The sequence below is a fragment of the Protopterus annectens genome, chromosome 1.part0 (assembly GCF_019279795.1).
Source record: "Protopterus annectens isolate FY-2018-M chromosome 1.part0, PAN1.0, whole genome shotgun sequence".
Classification (NCBI taxonomy): Eukaryota; Metazoa; Chordata; order Ceratodontiformes; family Protopteridae; genus Protopterus; species Protopterus annectens.
The window spans coordinates 1,305,576,416-1,305,598,001 of NC_056725.1; the positions used below are offsets into that span (position 1 = coordinate 1,305,576,416).

Genomic DNA, 21,586 nt, shown 5'->3' on the forward strand with positions numbered 1-21,586 from the left:
TCAGCCTTAAAAGATTATACAATCTGGACCTGGTGACAAAATGGATTCCAGCTGCCATTCAGGACTTATGCTCATACCTCATCAGCCTGGTCTGAATAATTTGCCACTGCATTACTAACTAACCTGCTATCTCCAAACACAGTGTTAGCAAGTAATATCCTCATGTAAGTGTGGAAGACGTTTCTGATTCTAGTCTTTAGTTGTGCCTTAGTAACCCACACAACTGGAAAGTGACCAAGCTGCTGTGAGAACACTGTTCTGTACAGTTAACTCTGCATATTTAAAAGTGTGTTTCGTGGTTCTAATTGCTTCTGCTGTTGTTATACAGGTTGATGTATTTGCCATTACTTGTTCTGAAATTGTCTACCATGCTTAATAAAGCTGTTACACTTAAAAAAAAAAAAAAAACAAAAAAAAAAAAAAAAGATTTGTTTAGTCCTGAAGACAGAATAAAGAAGCGGTTGTGATATTAATACAGCACTAAAATGCAAAGTAGGAGGAAAGCAAGAAGTGGAAAGAAAGCCACGAGTGACTGATCACAGGGTATAAAGAAAAAACTTCTTTCAAGTAAAAAGTAGTGGAATGATGGTATCCTTTACTCTTAGTGGTAATGTAATATTCTTTGTTCTCATCACTTTACTACAGTTCAATAAATATGTACATACTGGCTCTCCACTGAAATGTTTGCACTCAAAATGGTGAGTGCCGACACATGGGGGGAAAAAGATTGAAACTGCAAGAGAAGAGGAAATCAAGAAAGTACAGTTGTGTACACTTACCATAACAGTAGACGTTTGAGTGTATTCATTGTTGCAGTCATCACATTTGGGTTATCTGCCAGGAGGTAGTCCTCAGCCGGCCTGAACACGAGTCTTCGGATTTCTGCCTCGGATGCTGTCGCTACTTCCATGACGGCAGGTCGTCAGGGGTATAAAACATGCTGCCGACATCACTATATCAGTTTTTCTTGCCCCAGATGTCAGGTGCCCCCACAATAAGAAGCAATTATATGGTATGGAACACCCCCAGCAAAAAGCAAATACACAAGATATAATACATTCCAAATAAGAAGGAAAAGTAGAGCCAAGAGAAGTCAAGGGGCTGGAGGGAGGGTAACCAGGACTGCAACAGCGAATACACTCAAACATCTACATTTATGGTTAAGTGTACACAACTGTACTATGTTCTTTGCGTTTCACTGTTGCAGTCATCACATTTGGGTTGATTCCCAAAGCTAAGGAAGGGTGGAGACAGTTAAAGAGCATTGGGGCTAGCAATCAGGCCCTGTAAGACCGCTGTGGCAAATCTAGCTCTGGATTTAGAAAAGATAAGCAGGTGGTAATGCCTGGTGAAAGCATGTACAGAGCTCCAGGTAGCAGCATCCAGGATGTCCCTGGGTAGGGACTCCTCTATGAAACACTGTAGAGGTAGAGGCAGCCCTGGTGGATTGTGATCTTATTCCCTGTGGGGTAGGTTTTCCATGGTGCTTGTAGCAGAAATGGATGCAATTGGCTATCCATTTGGAAACGGTTTGCTTTGAAATGGCCTTCCACTCTGCCCCTGCAGCAAAACTAACTAGCAGCTGGTCAGATTTTCCGTGAGGCTTAGTTCTGTCCAAATAGAATCTAAGCTGCCTGTGCACATCCAGAGAATGCAGTATCCTTTCCCCCTTATTTTGAAGATTAGGGAAAAAAGTAGGCAAATGAATGGACTGGTTTAGAGCCACACTAGACACCACCTTGGGCATAAAGGATGGATACGTCCTGAGGGGGAACTCTGTCCGCATGGAAGATAATGAAGGGTTCCACTGCCATGAGGGCCTGCAGTTCAGACACTCCTTGCTGACTTGATGGTTAGAAGTAAGGCTGTTTTCCAAGAAAGGAATTTCAACTCTGCTGTAGCAGCTGGTTCAAAGAGGGGAAGTGTGAGTTTTTCCCATGCAAAGTTAAGGTCCCAGGCTGGAGTGGGAGCTCTCCTGGGGGGGCCTTACATTTTTGGCCCCTCTAAGGAATTGTTTTAGCAGGGGATGAGAGAAGAGGGATGGGCTCAGTATTATAATGTGCTGAAATGGCAGAGGCATGAATCTTAACAGAAGATAAAGATAGGCCCTTGTAGAGCATTTCTGTTAAATAATCTAGAATATGGGGTAAGCTGGGCACCGTTGTGCCCCTCTCCTGAGCCTGGCTCCAGGAATAGTATCTTTTCCACTTTTCTGAATAGGATTTTCTAGTACTAGGCCTCCTTGCCTCAAAAATGACATCCAGCACCTGCTTACTGAGGGCTGCTAGGGGTGAGCTCAGGGAATTAACCAGGCTGCAAGGTTCAGGGTTTGAAGCGGAGGGTGCAGAATCTGGCCCGCTTGCTGGGACAGCAGGGAAGGGGTCTGAGGCAGGTACCATGGATGTAGCACTGTCAGACTGCGCAAAAGGGGATACCAGTGCTGGCATGGCCAGTCTGGGGCAATCAGTATTGTCCTTGGCTTGCCCTGTTTGATCTTTAGTAGAACCTTCGAGAGGAGAGGCACAGGGGGAAAGGCATATGAGAGGCTTTCCCAGGTAAAGGACAGGGCATCCACTTTCCAAGCTTGACTGTGGGGAGTTATGATGCAGAATTTGTTCAATTGGTAGTTCTGAAGGGAGGTAAACAGGTCTACCTCTGGTATCCCCCCCCCCCATTTGTTCCTCAAGAACGTGAATATTTTGGGTTCCAGTTTCCATTCGTGTGGGTCTATGAGATTTCTGCTTAAGTCGTCTGCCAGTGAATTTAGTTTGCCTGGCAGGAATTGAGCTTGCAGGTTCACTTGGTAGTTCAAGGCTGTGTTCCAAAGAGCCATGGCTAGTCTGCAGAGTGGGTAGGAACGGGTTCCCCCTGCTTGTGTATGTACCACACAACTGTGGTGTTGTCCGTCTTTACCAATAGTTGTCCTGGAAGAATAAGGTCTTTGAAGGCCATCAGAGCGTTCTGTAGAGCTAACATTTCTTTTTGATTGATATGCAGGTGTATCTGTTTTGGGTTCCATTTGCCCTGAATGCACTGCCCTGCCATGCGAGCCCCCCATGCATAATCCAATGCGTCTGTTGTTAGGGCTTGGGCGGCAGGGGGTAGAGTGAAAGGGAGTTCCTTGATGTGGTAGCAGGCCTCTGCCCAGCAAAGGAACTCTGGCCTTAGACAAGGAATTATAGGAATCATTGTTTCCAGGTCCTGATAATGTTGACACCATAAACATTTTAAATACCATTGAAGTTCCTTCATATGCAGTCTTGCATATGGAATTAACAGAATGCAAGAGGCCATGAACCCCAGGGCTTGCAGGATTTTCCTTGCAGATAGCTGGGTTTTTGTGGCCAGCAGGTTGTCATATAAACTTGTTTCTCCGGAGTGAGGAATGTCATCTGGGAAGTTGTGTTCAAGCTTACTCCCAGGAATACAATCTGTTGGCAGGGTACTAGGTGTGATTTCTTCTCATTGATGGTGTACCCCAGTGAGGTTAGAAGTCTCTTTACAAATGCCAGGTGTTGTAATAGCAAGTCCTGACTTACTGCCTGAATCAGGCAATCGTCCAAGTATGGGTAAATCTGAATATTTCTCTGCCTGCAAAATGCAATGGCTGGAGTTAGGCACTTTGTGAATACCCTGGGCGCAGTAGATAAGCCAAAGGGAAGTGCAGAGAACTGATGGTGCATGGAGCCCGCCCTGAAACGGCATTGTCTGCAGGATTCCCTTACTGTGATGTGCAAGTAAGCTTCTTTCAAGTCTAAGGTTGCCAGCCAGGCATCCTTGGCTAGCATAGGAAGAAGCTGTTGAAGAGTTAGCATTTTGAATTTTGGAACTACTAAAAAGGTGTTGAGAATAGACATGTCCAGGATAGGATGCCATAAGTTTTCTTTTCTGGGAACCAGGGACAGTCTTGAATAAAAATCTTGTCCCTTTTGTTCTGCTGGGACAGGATGAATAGCCCTGAAACTGAAGAGAGAGAGCACTTGTTTTTGGGCCTCCGCCCACTGATTTGGGGGGAGGTCTGGCCATCCACTTGGGGTTGGTAGTGAGTGGAAGTGGAATCTGTATCCTAGGGAAACTATGTTTAAAACCCATTTGTCCTGGGTAATGAGTTCCCAGTTTTTAGCATGCAGGGCGAGCTTTCCTCCTAAGGGAGCAAGTAGTTGAGCAGGGCTTGGAAGAGTTAAGGATAAGTCATTGTGCCATTTTTCCATAGGGAGGTGGCTTACTACCTCCTGCTTTGGAAGTGCTTAGATCTGTGCACAGCCTGAGATTGAAGTCTTAATGGTCTGCTGCTCCTGGGTTTGGACTGAGAAGGCCTGGAAGGGACTAGAAAATATCAGTTCTGTGAAGGGCGATGCCTACTGAATCTCTGAGGCAGTACTTGTAAGAAATCTAACAGTTTGCATACATTTAGCTTTTTCCTCCATCCTTTTGAGGACGACTTCTGCTTTGCTGCCAAAAAAGCGGTTTTGGTTTAAGGGTGCGTCCAGTAATTTAACTTTGACATGATCTGGTAAATTTTGTTCCTTAAGCCAAGCATGCCTTCTAAGTATAGTCCCAGTGGCAGCAGCCCTGCAAGATGCTTCTAAAGCATCAAAACCACATTGCAAAGTACGTTTACCAACTTGTTCAGCAGAATGCATTAACTCTTGCAAATCTTTGTGTTCATCACAGTCAGGAATCAACATCATTTTCTGTTTAAGTAGTCCCATAATATGTTGCTGATACTTTAAGAAACTGGTAGTTTAAAGCCCTAATGGCTAAAGTAGCAGAAGTGTATACCTTTTTACACCATCTGTCTAAAGTTCTGGAGTCCCTATCAGAAGGGGTAGGATTTTTGGCAGTAGCCTTAATGCCTTTTGGTCCTTGGGAAATGGTCTCTGGATCAGCAGTAGGATTCTTGAACAGGAATTTGTGAGAGTCAGGTACTCTGTAGTACCTGTCAGGTTTCCTGGGAGCTGGAGGCAAAATGTCTGGGGTAAGGCTGGATTCCAAGAAAACAATCTACAATCTCCAGAAAAGAAGGGATAGCTAGAGGCCTGTGTTGAGGCAGGAGTAAAAATTCCCCAAGTCTCTTTTTGGACTCAGAATAGTCCTGGCTTTCCCAGCAGAAATGCTCCCTAAGGGTATGCAAGGTTTCATCAACAGAAAAATCTTCTGGAGGGGAAGGAGATGGAATGGAATCCTCTGCATCAGAATCCTCATAAGTAGATAATGGTAATTCTTGGTAGTCAGAAGGAGCAGAGATATCAGATTCCTGATCAGAAGAATCAGAAAGAAAATCAGTTAAGTCTCTCAGAGGGGGAAGGCTGGCTTCCCCTAATTAAGGCAATAAGGTCTTCCGCCATTCTAATCATTTGTTTTTGAGGCATATGGGCATGAGTATGCGGCTTGGTCGCTGGTTTTCTAGGCAAAGTGCAAGCTTTAGGCCTGAAGAATTCAGTATTTCTAGCTTGAAACAAAGTCGTCGGTTGAATATGAAAGTTGGTAGGCCTGAATACACTCTCAGAAGCCGATGAATCCACAGCGGCTCAGGACCCATTCAAGGTAGAGACATCCACAGGTTCCATAGTCGAAAAAGCATTTTGCAGCATACCGGACTACGAATGGGTCTCAGTAGAGGCCTGCAAATCTGTAGTAGTGGGCATCAGGGGCTGCGAAACCGCCTCACTGAGTACCGGCGGACTGGTGACTAGCTTAACTGAAGTGTCGTCGGCAGTTTTAGACCTATGCGGCCTGTCTCTGTCTTTATCCTTACGGTCTTTCGGAAGATGGGTAATCGGATGGCTTAACGAGGCCATTTCGGTGTAAGGAGATCGAGAACAAAAGTATTTAGCTACAAAAATAGCCCGGCGATGAATAGTGCTGGCGTTGAACAAGGCACAAAACCGACAGTGAGCTAACGTCGTGGTCTGGGCCTAAACAGGTGACGCAGGAAGAATGAAAATCTCTATAAGGAATTTGGTTTTCACAGGCAAGACAATTGTTAATTTTTTCTGAAATCGGTTAGAGCAAGAAAAAGGATCCCCAACGGGGTACTTATCTTTTTGAAGACTTCAGGTCTGAGGTCTGAAACTCGAAAACGAAAATTTCAGGAGTCGGCCGACCAGCACTTGTGAATTCCTTCTGTTTCGGACACCACACGGCAAGAAAAAGTGATGTAATGGCGTCGGCTGCATGTTTTATACCCCTGATGACCTGATGTCATGGTAGTACTGACAGCATCCGATGCAGAAATCCAAAGATTCTGGTATTCAGGCCGGCTGAGGGCTACCTTGCAGGCAGAAAACCCAAATGTGATGACTGCAACAGTGAAACACGAAGAACATCAAACACTGCTCTTGTCCTTCAAAAAACTTTTTTTTTTCTTTTTTCTTTTTTTTTTTTTTTTTACAGGGGGAAAGCTCCCCCTGCACCCACCCTCCCAACTTATATACACTAACTCTGAGATTGTCATACCTCCGAGAAAAGAGAATATTCCAAAAAATGGACATCTCAGACTTGGTATGTGCAAGCCCATGTTTTTCTTTTCTTTTTTCTTTCATTCGATCTTTGCGTTTCAGAACTCGCTCTAGTGGATCCTGACATTTCAAATGGTTTCTGTACATAATACTGCGCCCAATGAAAACCAAAGGCTAGTTAGGCTCTAAAGAACTAAGTCATTTATGTCTCAAAGTGTTCAACCTTCAACAGGTGGTACTATGGCAGGGCAAACTCTCCAGTCAGCTACCTCTCACACGTCGTGTCCTTCAAGGCTCCATACTAGGCCCACTATATTTTTATCAATAATCTTCACACTGCTATCCCTAAAGCTACCTGTATTCAATATGGAGATGATTCCACTCTCATCTGTTCAGCCACCTCCCGATCCGAACTACAAATCTTAACCCAAAATACATTTAACACTATTGAGAACTGGCTCGCCAACCAATGCCTACTACTGAACCCCAATAAAACTAAACTTCTACTCTTCACCCCCACTAGTAGATCTGCCACACTTTCATTCTCTGTCAAGTCTAACAATGTCAACACTATCTTCCCAGATCAACACACTAAACTTATAGGGGTTATCATAGACAATCTCAAATTTGACCTACAGGTCAACAAAACCATACAGACCATCAATAAGAAGCTTGGATCACTGTATAGAAGCAAGGCACTCTTAACCCCACTGGCTAGGACTGAAATCGCCTGATCACACCTACTCTCATACTCTTTTATATGCCTCACCTGTACTCTCAAACCTCAATAAAACTGAAGTAAGCTGTCCCATACCTACAACTGTACTGCCAGATTAGCCACTGGCTCCACCTATAGAACCCATCACTGCCAGAACATGAAACAACTAGAATGGTTGGAACTGCCCAGATTAATTCAATTCAATCAACTCTTAATAGCGCACAAAGTTCTATACCACCCTAAAGATACCCCCCTCTCTTATAAATATTATTAAGCCATATAGCAACCTGAGATCCCTACGGTCAGCTGACAAATTACTGGTCTAAACCCACAAAGCTAATAACTCAGGTGGTGAATCCCTGTTCAGCAACTTTGTTGGCAAAACCTGGAATGCCTTGCCAAATTATATAACCCTACAATCCTCCAAAAGTCTCTTAAAAAAACAAACAAACAATATCTCAAATTGAACTTGCTATGCCCATGTACCAACCCGGATTAAGTTATAAAACAATAACATAATCAATAATTATCATAACATTTAACTACATCACCATGCTATGTATCCAATCTTACTTGTAATTGTGTCTATCCATGAGAAAGTACAGTTTTGTACCTATCATAAATGTAGATGTTCGAGTGTATACCCTGTTGCAGTCATCACACTTGGGTTATCCTGCCGTCAGGCGGTCCCTGCAGTCGGAACGAATTCCAAAGTCTTGGTCCGGCGTCGGTTGCTGTCGCTTCTTCCCTGACGTCAGTGCGCCAGGGGTATATGAGAGGCATCAGACGCCATTTTCTTTAGTTTTTCTTGCCCAGATGTCAGGTGCCCCCCTCTCCCAAACGGTGGTCAGTAGATAGTACCAATAATAAAAAGTGTAGTATAAACAAAAAATCCCTCCAGCTATAAGCAAATACACCACAAAGGTTGTAACAGATTTTAAGGTATAGAAAGGTCTTAGTTAGGTCAGAGGGGATGGAGGGAAGGTAACCTGGACTGCAGCAGGGTATACACTCGAACATCTACATTTATGGTAGGTACAAAACTGTACTATGTTCATCGTGTTACCCTGCTGCAGTCATCACACTTGGGTAGAATCCCAAAGCTAAGGATGGGAGGTGGAGTCAAACAGGGTTAGAGGAGGCTAGAAGGCCCTGCAAAACTGCAGTGGCGAAGCCAGCTCTAGTCTTAGAGTAAAGTGGTAAGTGGTAATGTTTGGTGAAGGTGTGTACTGAACTCCAAGTTGCAGCTTCCAGAATATCCTTGGTTGGCACCCCCCTGAGGAAGGCTGTAGATGTAGCTGCTGCCCTGGTAGAGTGGGGCCTTATGCTAGCAGGAACTGGCTGTCCATGGTGGGTGTAGCAAAAACGTATGCAATGTCCTATCCATTTGGAAATGGTCTGTTTTGAGATAGCCTTTCCTTGTGATGCTATAGCATAGGATACAAAAAGCTGGTCAGATTTTCTGAAAACCTTAGTTTTATCCAAGTAGTAACATAGCTGCCTGTGAATGTCCAAGGAATGTAGGAGTCTTTCTCCTTTGTTCTGTGGATTTGGAAAGAAGGTGGGTAAATGGATGGTTTGATTTAGAGCCACACTGGATACCACCTTAGGCATAAAGGAGGGGTTAGTTCGTAGAGAAACTCTGTCTTGATGAAAAATGAGGAAAGGCTCTACTGCCATTAGTGCCTGAAGCTCTGAAACTCTTCTCGCTGAAGTAATTGCTAGCAGCAGGGCAGTCTTCCATGATATAAACTTTAAGTCAGCTGAGAAAGCTGGCTCAAAAGGAGGTAGCGTATGTTTTTCCAGAACAAAGTTGAGGTCCCAAGTAGGTGTTGGTGCTCTCCTGGGAGGCCTAATGTTTTTGGCCCCTCTGAGAAACTGTCTTAGGAGTGGATGTGAAAATAAGGGAGGATCCGTGTTGTAGTGAGCTGAAATAGCTGAGGTGTGAATTTTAATAGATGAAAAAGAAAGCCCTTTGTGTAACATCTCAGTTAAATATTGCAGAATCTGAGGTATGTCAGGCTGAAGGGTATTTTGGGCTTTAGCTTGGTTCCAGGTGCAAAACCTTTTCCATTTGTCTGAGTAGGCTTTCCTGGTGCTGGGCCTCCTGGCCTCCAGAATAACATCCATAACAGCTTGTGAGAGAGGAGCTGGCTGGTTGCTTAGGTGATTTGCCATGCTGCCAAGTTTAAGGTTTTGAGCTGGCTGTGTAGAATCTGATTGTCTTGCTGTGCGAGCAGATGGGTAATTTGTGGTAGAATCCATGGTGGGCCCTGGGCCATATTCCTTAATAGTGGGTACCAGTGCTGGCGTGGCCAGTCTGGGGCAATGAGCATCATTCGGGGTCTCTCCAACCTGACTTTCAGCAGCACCTTTGTGAGAAGGGGTAATGGAGGAAAGGCATATACTGTCAGCATTTTCCAACTGAATGAGAGTGCGTCCACTTTCCAAGCTTGATGGTGAAAAGTCCTTGTGCAAAATTTTGTTAGTTGATAGTTTTGGGGGCTGGCAAACAGGTCTATGTCTGGGAGCCCCCATTTTTGACTTATCATTGCAAATACTTGTGGCTCCAGTTTCCACTCGTGGGGATCCATGATGTTTCTGCTTAGGTCGTCTGCCAATGTGTTCTTTTTTCCTGGCAGGAATTGAGCTTGTAATTGAACTTAGTAAGCCAGTGCCGTGTTCCACAAGGTCATTGCTTGCCTGCATAGAGGGTAGGAGTGTGTGCCCCCTTGCTTGTTTATGTACCACATTACTGTGGTGTTGTCTGTCCTTATGATAAGCTGTCCTGGATGTAAGAGGTCCTTGAAGGCTGTCAGAGCATTTTGTACAGCTAGCATTTCTTTTTAATTGATGTGCAGATTTCTTTGATCTGCAGTCCATATGCCTTGAATGCACCGTCCTGCCATGTGTGCCCCCCAGGCATAGTCCGATGCATCTGTTGTCATAGTTTGCCTGGCTGGGGGTAAGGTGAAAGGCTGACCCTTGTTGAGGTGACATGCCTGTGACCACCATAGAAACTCCTGTTGAAGGCAGGGAATGAGAGGTATCACTGTTTCCAAGCTGTGGCTGTGTTGAGTCCATATGCTTTTTAGGTACCATTGTAATTTCCTCATATGCAGTTTTGCAAATGTTATTAGTAGTATGCAAGATGCCATGAAGCCCAAGACCTGCAGAATTTTTCTTGCAGGGAGTTGGGTCTTTGTTGCCATTGCTCTGAAGTATTGAGTTAATTGTAGTTGTTTGTCTGGCGTCAGATAAGCCATCTGGGCCATTGTATTCAAGCTGGCACCCAGGAATGTCATATTTTGTGAGGGCACTAGTTTTGATTTTTTTTCGTTTACTGTGTACCCTAGGCAACTTAGAAGATGTTTTACAAAAGCCAGGTGTTGTAAGAGAATGTCCTTGCTTTCTGCTTGGATGAGGCAGTCGTCCAGGTATGGGTATATTTGAATTCCTCTGTCTGCAGTATGCAATTACTGGTGCCAGGCATTTTGTGAAGACCCTGGGCACAGTAGATAAGCCAAAGGGCAGTGCAGAGAATTGGTAATGGGTTGAACCTGCAATGAAACGGAGGTATCTTCTGCAATTTTGTCTGATAGGGACATGCAGGTATGCCTCCTTGAGGTCCAACGTTACTAGTCAAGCTTTCTTGCCCAGCATGGGAAGAAGCTGCTGTAGTGTTAGCATCTTGAATTTGGGTACTTGCAAGAAGGTGTTTAAAATTGAAAGGTCCAGAATGGGTCTCCAAGCGTTGTCCTTTCTGGGGACTAGAAAGAGCCTTGAGTAAAATCCTTGGCCTTGCTCCTGTGTAGGTACCAGTTGAATGGCTCTCATGTCCATGAGAGATGTAATTTGTTTTTGTGCCTCTGCCCATTGATTTTGTGGCAGGTTTGGCATTCCTTTTATCCTTGGCAAGGTGTGGAAATGGAATCTGTATCCTTGTGAGATAATGTCTAGGACCCATTTGTCCTTTGTGACGATGCGCCAGTTGTCTGCAAAAAGTGCTAATTTTCCTCCCAAGGGAGCTGCCAAGAGAGTTTTGCTTGGCAGTTTAAGTCATTGTGTTTGCCTTCTAGTAGCTTGGGACCCATCTTCTCCTCCCTTCTGTGTTGCAGTGCCCCATTGGCGGGGTTTGTAAGGGATTTTTGCTTGTCCTCTGCCCCTTGGGCACCTGTATTTACCCCTCTGTGGTCTGTCAGAAGCTGGAAAGGACCAATTTTTTGTTGGCCAATTTCTGCTGAAGCGTGGGGGCTGTACCTGTAAGAAATCTTTGACCGTTTGCATAGATTTTGCCTTATCCTCCATTTTCTTTAAAACCTCCTCTGCTTTAACCCCAAATAAGACATTCTGCTGTAAGGGTGCATCTAGTAACTTTGCTTTAACATGATCAGGCAGAGATTGTTCCTTTAACCAAGCATGCCTACGTATAACGGACCCAGTAACAGCTGCTCTAGAGGAAGCTTCCAAGGCATCAAAACCACATTGTAAAGTATGTTTGCCCACCTGTTCAGCTGCATGCAACAGATTCTGCATTTCCTTGAATTCAGACTGTTGAGGGTGCATGCCCATCTTTTGTTTTATTTGAGACATTAGGAATTGCTGGTATTTAAGCATGTGAAATTGACAATTTAGTGCTCTCATAGCTAGAGTAGCTGAGGTGTAAACCTTCTTCCCCCACCTATCTAGTGCTCTGGAGTCCCTTTCAGAGGGTACAGGATTTTTAGCCATAGAAGCCTTAGCCCCTTTGGGACCCTGGGAGATTGTCTCTGGATCAGCAACAGGGCTTTTGTATAGGAATTTGTGTGAGTCAGGCACTCTATAGTATCTATCTGGTTTGGCTAGAGCAGGAGGCAGAGAAACTGGATTTAGACTGATTCTAAGAAAACATCATCCACAATGTCTAAAACTGGGGGGATAGCAAGTGGTCTGTGCTGGGGGAGTAAAAGAAACTCTCGGAGCCTTTTCTTTGAGTCTGAGTAGTCTTGACCTTCCCAGTGGAAATGTTCCCTCATGGTATGTAAGGTTTCCCCAAAGGAATAATCTTCAGGCGGAGAAGCTGAGGGAATGGAGTCTTTGGCATCAGAATCTTCAGAAGGGGGAAAGGAGTAATCCTGTTCCTCAGAGGAGATTGACGAAACAGACACTTTATCAGAGGAGGCATAATCCTCCTCTTGTCTAGGCCTTTTGTCGGGGGGGTTGGGAACCCCTGATCAAAGAAATTAAATCTTCAGCCATTTTAAGCATCTGTTTCTTAGGCACAGGGCCTTGACCTGGAGACTGAAGTGTAGTCTTTTTTTGGTTTTAGAGGAGTCTTAAGCTTAGCATAAGATTTTATGGTGAGAGTAGTCGGTCTGAAGACACCTTCAGAAACCGAAGGTGTTTCTACAGCACCGGCTTCTCCCACTGCGATGTCGTCGGTAGGGCCTAAAGAAAATGGCTGCGTCGGCCTAGAAAACTCTGCTGGAGAATCCAAAGCAGTCTGGGGATCCAATTCAGCGGTAGCCAGGGGCTGTGTAGGCGCCTCACTGAAAACCAGAGAATCTGCGACCGGCCCAGCCGAGGGCTCGGAGTCTGGCTTTGATCTAGGCTGCCTTTCTTTATCTTTGCGTTTTTTATGCACGCCGGTAGTTGGTTGCTCCGACGGCATAGTGTAATTAAATTTCCTACCCAAGTAGAGTCATGCGAAATTAAAGCGTCACTTTATAGTTCGCTTATTGAACCTAGCACAAAACCGACAACCAGTGATGTTGTGGTCTGGGCCTAGGCAAGGTATACAAAAAGAATGAAAGTCCTTATGAGGTATTTGCTTCCCACAAGAAATGCAATTGTTAACTTTTTCTGACATCGGACTGAGGCAAGAAAAGGTTCAACAACGGGGTACTTAGCTTTGAAGACTTCGGACTGAAACTCGATTCGAAAATCTCAGGTGTCGGCCGACCGGCACTTGCGAACTGCTTCTGCTTCGGGCACTGCGCGGCAAGAAAGACTAAAGAAAATGGTGTCGGATGCCTCTCATATACCCCTGGCACACTGACGTCAGGGAAGAAGCGACAGCAACAGACGCCAGACCAAGACTTTGGAATTCGGGCCGACTGTGGGACTGCCTGACGGCAGGATAACCCAAGTGTGATGACTGCAGCAGGGTAACACGATGAACATCTGAGAGTCCCTACTAGGGAATATTACTAAACCAATGTACATAAGATACATTACCACTTTGTTTTTATACATTCTAATTTTCTAACTTCTTGTGTAACCTTTGTATGCCTGTCCATGAGAACTGTGAGTCCCTACTAGGGAACACTTCTAAACCAATGTACACAATGTATATTACCACTTTTTTTATATATATATTCTAATTGTTTCTAACTTCTTATGCAACCTTTTGTATGTTTGACTATGTGGAGCTTTTCTCCCCGGGCCTCCACTGAAAATGGACATGTATCCAGTCGGACTATCCCAGTAAACAAATATAAAATAAATAAACTACTGACTGCTAATATGCACTTCACCTTCACTTCTATATTCTATGCATCCCCTAACCAACCTACATACAGCAGTGTTACAATAACACACCCAACACTGACAACTATGGTTTAGTACATAAGTACATACACATAATGCAGTGTCCAAAGATAAATGTTAATTAGGATCCACAGAGCTAAGTTATTTCTGTCCTAAGGTTCTAATTTAACTGCCAAAATATGGATTCCTTCACTTTTATATTTTGCGCATCTCCTAACCTACAAAAGAAGGCTTGCAACAAAATAACTAGATTTGATGCAGGACTTTTATTGCAGGACAAGAGAGTACCAAGATGTCCACAAGCAATCATGATAATAAAGGGCTGAGGGAATCCATGTTTTGGGACAACGGGCAGTTAACAGATGATGGACCCTGAAAGCAGAAATATGGCAGTTTTTCTTCAGTTGTTGTCACATGATCTTGTGAGTATGTTCTCAGATTAAGCCCCAAATTAAGTATGTCAAAATAGTATTTACCATGTACATACGATATAGTATGGTTTCATTTCATGCATCTCTGAATGATAGTACATGTAGTTTCATAACGTCTCAAAAATATTCATTATTATTTACACACTTTGATGTTTCAGCTTTTCTCCTTGGAACAGAAAACAAGAATTTCCCAGTTGACACACCAAATTAAGCAATGTAAATAAAAGTTTAACTCGGAGCTGTCCCAGATTTACAACATTTAAATCTCTGAGAGGCAAGATAGTCTGCTTTTGACGAAATCACATACATGAACTTAATATCCTTCTTTGACCAATTATTTGTTCTTGATGCATAATACTTACCTTATTAGGGTCTTTCAGAATGAGGTACTTTCCTTCATCAAGTTTCATACAAGTATCGACAACACAGCGCAAGATACCCCATGCATTCTCCATACTCAAGTTGATCTGGCTAGCAAACTCATTAGGCTTAAATTGCTGGGTTCCCAGGATAACATGACGGGAAGAATCTTTTACATGGTAGCGAGAGACGTACCTACAACAGAAACAATAATGAATGGCAACAGTCCCAGAAATGCCGATTTAATGTTGAAAGCAGAAACTACTGAATATACTGAATACTGGATTATCTCTACTGCCCCAAATCAGGTATCCACAAGATTCCACTGCATACTGTACAAAAGCAAAACCAGTGATGTACATGTACACAACAGAAAAGAACCTTTCCACATTATGAAATTCATTCTTTTGGAACTGACCTGAACTTAGCCAAATTCCTAACACCTTCCTTATACAGAATCACTTACCAATGTCAAATATTTGCAGTAAACATTCTGGATAAATATCTGATGGAAAACTATCAAAAGGATGAAGGAAAAACAACCAGTATCTGCCAAGTTGTATAGCTGTACAGGAAACTCAACGTAATAGTAAAAGTTATTTATTTATTATTTGTTTACCGGGTTAGTCCAACTGGACACAGCAGAGGCCCAGGGAGAAAAGCTCCAGATACATAGTAAAAAAAATATTAAAAAAAAAAAAACAGAAAAATTATATAAACATAGCTATTTTGTACAAAGAGCAGAGAACATATGAAAGGAGTAAATTCTGAGTTTTACAAATGATGCAGCATACAATGGTTAGAATATCGAGAAACAAATTAAACAAGATATTATATAACAAATATACAAGTACTTGAACATAAATTCAAAAAAGTTTCCATAGACAAACAGGGTTATAAACTAGAAATAACACCTATAAAGGTGGCCTAAACACCTGGTTCACATTACTATTCACTAAGTGAAACTACACAGTACACCTGTGATCTAGGGATGTTGAGAGTCAGGAACAGGTGAAATTAGTCTGGTTCTGTACAAGAACATAGCCAAGTTTTGAATAGGAGATGATCTAGTAGGGATTTGAAAGTGCATTTACTATTCGGACATCTAATGTTAGGAGGTAGAGAGTTCCAGGCCTTAGCAACTCCATATCAACTCCATAGGAATAAAGAGATTGGCCTGCGCTATGTAAGCAATTGGTAACAATCAGTAGAGCGGTATTGGAAGATCTTAGTTGACGCGCAGTATTATGGAAGGTAAGCAGACCAGAGAGGGCAGGTATTTTATGTGGTTGGTACAGCAGTTGATGGGACAGGAGAAGTTGATTGCATTTTATTTTATCCTAGTTGTCTTAGGGAGCGGCAATAGTGAGAACAAAACTTAGCATTGACTGCAAATTTTGAGATTTTATTGTAGCAGGTAGATAGTTTCAGAAGGTCAGATTTGTTTAGGTTAGTTAAAACTGGGGAAGCGCATAGTAAAGTGTAGGGGGGTACAAGATATAGTGATTCTAGATTCCTGTGTGAGGAAGCTTTTCCAGCGGTAGAGTGAACCTAGATTTTGTTAGAGTAGGACCACCGTTACTGAAGCAATAACTCTTGAGACATCTGCTACAGAAAGCCCAAAGTCCAGTTAGACTTACAGAGATTAACATCCTACCCTTTCTGACCAAGTTGATGTCCATATGCACAGCATCAGTGCATTCCCTGTATAACATTGATGTCTACCCATGCTACTTTCACTTAATTCTTATCCACAAGGCTAAGGGTAGGAAATCATAGTTGTGTTAGGAAATTGCCATAGCTGTAGATGTTTGCGTATGTTCACTGTTGCGGACGTCACCTGTGGGATACCCTACCAGCAGGCAGCTCACAAATTAGCTAGACTTCCGGAGATGTCCTTTCTCCCAGGGGGTTTGGCAGACTCCACCCCCCCTAAGACCTATGGATGTTGGTGGTAAGAGGAGTATCAGCTGATACCATCTTCAAGTCTTTCTTGCCCTGGCTGGGCTGGAGACTAACTATAAGCATCAGAGCATGAGGTCCTCAACTGAGATGGATTCATCTCAACCCACAGGACCACAACATCCATTCTACAAGGTGCTAAAAAGATCAAAATGTATGGGGTCTGGTAAGACCATCAAAGGGAATGTGAATGAAATAAGAAGTTATGTACTCACCATAACGTTCCATCTGAGTAGGTAAACTTCATTTGTCAGCAACCTATGGGAATCGGATCCGACCTTGGATCTGAGCCAGCAGTTTTCAACAGCTTTAGATCCGAGCTCCAAGTTCCTCCCCCTACCCATAAATCCCCTGCCAACCCTGACTGACCTCAGATCAAGTTTGCCCAAAAGCTGATACTGCTTGAAGACTAATACTCTCAAGATAAGGTGGGTAACACCCATGGACCTGAGTATGAAAACATTCTTAAATGAGGGGGCAGGAGGGAGGGATGGTTGCTGACAAATGAAGTTTACCCACTCAGATGGAACGTTATGGTGAGTACATAACTTCTTAATCTGAAGTAGTTAACTTCATTTGTGCAGCAACCTATGGGACAGAGTCCCCAGCTACCTGAACCTTGGGGGGCCTTCATGGAAGGATGTTTCGGAGCACTGCAGAGCCAAAGGATGCTCTCCCTCTGGAGATCATGTCCAATTTATAGTGATTGATAAAGGTATGAGACGAGGCCCAAGTGGCTGCCGAACAAATATCATCCAAAGAGACTCTAGCTCTAAAAGCCGCAGAGGTAGACATAGACCGAGTAGAGTGGGCATGGACTCCCTGAGGTGCGGGCCTGCCCGAACTTTCATATGCTAAAAGGATACACTGCGAAATCCATCTAGACAGCGTGACTTTAGAGACAGATTTTCCCAAGTTAAATTTGGCAAAGGAGATGAACAACTGGTCAGATTGCCTATGACCAGATGCCCTGTGGATGTAGAAGCGAAGTTGTCTATGCACGTCCAGTGAGTGTAATTTGTATTCCCCTTTGTTTTGGTAATTAGGGAAGAAGACTGGTAGGTTGATGGACAGGTTAATATTAGATTCAGAGGCAATCTTGGGAAGAAAAGAGGGACTGGTCCTGAGGTAAAGTCTATCCTTGTGAAAAGTCAAATATGGGGGTTTTACACAGAGGGCTTGTAGTTCAGAGACCCTTCGAGCCGAGGTGATAGCGACAAGAAAGGCCGTTTTCCATGACAAGAATTTAAGATCTACTGAAGCTGCAGGCTCAAACGGGGGAGCTGTCAAGGCCTGAAGCACCAGCGTTAAATCCCAAGGAGGGACTACATCCTTCACTGGAGGTCTGAGCAGAAAGGTGCCCTTCAAAAAAGTCTTACACAATTTCGTGGTGATCAAAGGTGCCCAGTTCATTTCCCATGTGATAATGAGAGATAGCTGCTAGTTGAACCTTGACTGTGGAGGAGCTAGCCCCCTGATGAAACAGCCCTGACAGGAAATCTAATACCACGGGCAAAGGAGCTGTGAAAGGATCCAAATTTCAACGTTCCGCCCAAATGGAGAAACGTTTCCATTTGCTACTACAGATCTTTCTAGTAGAAGGCTTGTGTGTGCTGCTACTAGAATAGTTTTAACTGGGGAAGAGATACCGGGAGTCCTAGCTACAAGTGGAACTAGAGCAGCCAAGCTGTGAGCTTGAGATTGTCCAGATTTGGGACTGGGAGATCTAGGGGTTGGGATATTAGATCCGTATGGGGATCCAGAATCCGAGGAGGATTCACCAGATGAGACCAAAGGTAAGGGAACCAGGTTTGACGAGGCCAGAATGGGGCAATGAGGGTTAACCTGCTCCCCAACCGGCTGGCTTTCTGTAGAAACTTCAGCATCAGAGGAAGAGGAGGGTAAGCATAAAGTAGAGGTCTCACCAGCCACGTCTTGTTCCAAAGGAACGACCTGGGACGTCAGAGCAGGCTGTCTCTGGGGCCTGGTAATGGAAGTCGGGCCCAACAGAGGAGTGCAGGGTAGAGCCGTGGCAAGGGCCGGAGGCCTGGAATCTCTCGACAGGGCCCTCTCCACCACGTTGAATGTCGAGGGAGAGCTGCTCACTCTGGGATCCGAAAGCAGACCCTCACTCAGATCCGACGGATGGATCGGGGCCGGCGCCGAAGCGATTGGATCCGACGGACCAGTATGCTCCAACCTGGACGGAGCCGAAGGCATACCGATACCCCTGGATCCGAAGCTCAGCCCTCGAATCCGAGAGCTCGGATCCGAAGAAAATGGACCCGACAGACTCGAGGGAAGTGTCTGCGCCGAAGTACCCGAGACTATCGGCACCGACACACCCCCGGCTCCAAGGCTGCCCGGCTCCGAAGACTCCGAGCCCGGGAAGCGGGACGGAGAAGGAGCTATCGGGGCAAAAAAAGGGGTCGAGATCCCCCCTGGAGGGGGGGGAGGCAGGAGCACTCCCATCTGCAGTTGGGCCTGGAGGAATCTTATCATCCAGTCCAAATCTGCATCCGTGAGACTTTGGGTTGATCTCGATGAGGCCACAGAGGCGGGATGGGAGTGTCGTCTCGATGACCTCGAAGGAGATAGGGTCTCCTCCTCCTCAGGACCCGGTGAAAAGCACAGGGACCGGATCTGAGATGGAGGAGACCCAGAAGTCCTGGAGGGAGAAGACCGCTTAGCCGGGGGGCTGAAGCGGAGGCCTCAGACCGCCGCATGTAGTGTTTCTCCCTCCTTTTCTCTTTCCTGGCCTCCCTCTCCTCCGGGCCTAAGGCGGGAGGTTGAGTCCTGGCTGGGGGGAGGGAAGCAGGAGTGGCAGACGCCGCAGTGGGAGCCACAGGAGGACCGGAGGTAGAAGCCGAATCCGGGGGCAGAAGACCCGCCAGAATCAGCTTAGACCTCCGGTCCTTGAGTGCCCTGGGGTTGAACGCCGCACAGATGGTATAACCAGAAGACAGGTGTTCAACCCCAAGGCACAACACACACTGAGTGTGGCCATCTGCCGGGGACAGCTTATGGCCACACTCGGTGCACTTAGTAAAGATCGGCTTTGGGGCCTCAGCCATTTTAACTAAAAGAGAAACCACACACGTTAGGCCCCAAACACACACACACACAACCCTAACGGAACCACAAAGGAAAGGGGAGGTAAATGACAAAAAATATAGAGGGTTTTATACAAAAAGGGACCTGGAAACACTCACAACCAAAAACAGAAGAAAAGAGAAGAAAAAGGTAAATTTTTTTCTCACAAAAAAGTCTCTAACGCCTGGAACTCTAGATCAAGCTGCTGTTGGATAACCGCGGCAAACTAGATCTGAGGTCAGTCAGGGTTGGCAGGGGATTATGGGTAAGGGGAGGAGCTTGGAGCTCGGATCTAAAGCTGTTGAAAACTGCCGGCTCAGATCCGAGGTCGGATCCGATTCCCATAGGTTGCTGCACAAATGAAGTTAACTACTTCAGATGTACAGTTATGTAAGTAAACTTTTCATAAAAATAGAGGATCTAAAATATCAATGCAGCAGCAGTCTAAGCTATTTCGGCCCTACCCTGCCACGTGCCAGCTTTTCAAAGCTTAAGAACACCCTCCAGACACATTTCTCAAGCAGCTCGAGAGGAACTCCATATACATGGCAGAGCACCAAAACCCTAAGATGGGAAGCAATAGCCTTGAATATAAAAATGCTAGGAAACATATCACTGTAACTACAGGGAATATAGATCTTCACCCTGGCAATACAAAAAACATCAAAAGAAAAGGGTCTTGGAAGGAGAGGGTGGCATATATCTACTGTTGCAAAGTTTACTTGCACAACTATGCCTAACATTAGATCACCTCTGCAGTAGCCTAAGCTACATGGGCAAATTATCACAGCTCAGAAACTAAGGAAGGAGGAAATAAACTAAGAATCTAGGAGCTCCTGAATAATGTTCCTAGCAAAGCCGGTTATGAACCTGGAAAAGGAACCCAGTTTGCAGTGCTTTCTAAAGGTATGTACAAAGGTCCAGGCTGATGCCTCCACAATACTTAGAGTCTACAACTTTCCAGAAAGCCACTGAAGAAGCCAAAGCACTAGTGGAACAGGCCTTGACCCTGTTTGGAAGTGGCTTATTACTGTGAGAATAACAAAAAAAGAATAGTTGTGTAAAATCTTACCATAACCATAGATGTCTTTCTCTTCTATATGCTGCAGTATTCATAACATGAAGGCGTCTACCCCCCAGCTGACTCAAATGACTGCCCAGTTTACAAAAGTCTAATGCTACCATGAGGTATGTGCGATACCGCACATCAGCTAGTGTACTTCGGTCATAAAGAGAGGCTATAAAGTGGACATCAGCACCTATCAACCTCAGAACTGAATGCTGCAAAAGCACCAGCCTTTGTGCAAAACTTTGGCAGCTGGTAGTTTAGTGGAGAAGCTTAACAGATCTATGTCTGGAGTTCCCCATAACACTGTCAATTTCTGAAATACATGAGGATCCAATTTCCACTGTGGGGATCCATAATTTGTCTGCTCAACACATCCGCTAAGGAGTTCTGTGCTCTGGCAGATACCTTGCCTGAAGATTCAGCTGTAAACTGAGAGCAGTCTCCCACAAAATCATTGCTTGTCTGCATAGAGGATAAGAATGCGTTCCCCTTGCTTGTTGATGTACCACATGACAGTTGTGTTGTCTGTTAGAACCAACACCTGCCCTGGAAGAAGTAAATCCTTGAAAGCTATCAAAGCAAATTGGACTGCTAACATCTCCTTCAAGTTGATATGTAGATGTTGAAGTCTGGCAGGCCACGTCTTGTACCCATTTTCCATTTAGATGAGCTCCCAAGCTTTGTCTGAGGCATCTGTCGTTAGAATCTGACTCGCTTCTCTGGCCGGGTCACAGAGAGTCCCTTGTTTAGGTGACATTCCTGAGCCCACCACAAAAATTCCTTTTGAATGCAAGGTATTATCTGAATGACAGTGTCCATATCTTGCAGTGCTGTGTCCATACATTTTGAGATACCATTGTAGCTTCCTCATATGCAGTTTGGCATTGGGAAGTACCAGAATACAAGATGCCATGAACCCCAAGGCTTGAAGGACTGTCCTTGCAGTCAGCCTGGACTGACGAGA

At 44.7% G+C, this 21,586-nt stretch overlaps 1 protein-coding gene across 1 annotated transcript in view; it reads right to left on the reverse strand.

The window, feature by feature from the left end:
• EIF3D (eukaryotic translation initiation factor 3 subunit D) overlaps positions 1-21,586 on the reverse strand; it is a 1,307,751-nt gene that overhangs the window by 170,268 nt on the left and 1,115,897 nt on the right. Inside the window, 1 exon segment of the mRNA XM_044070941.1 lies at positions 14,501-14,693. Coding sequence (XP_043926876.1) covers positions 14,501-14,693 — 193 coding nt within the window.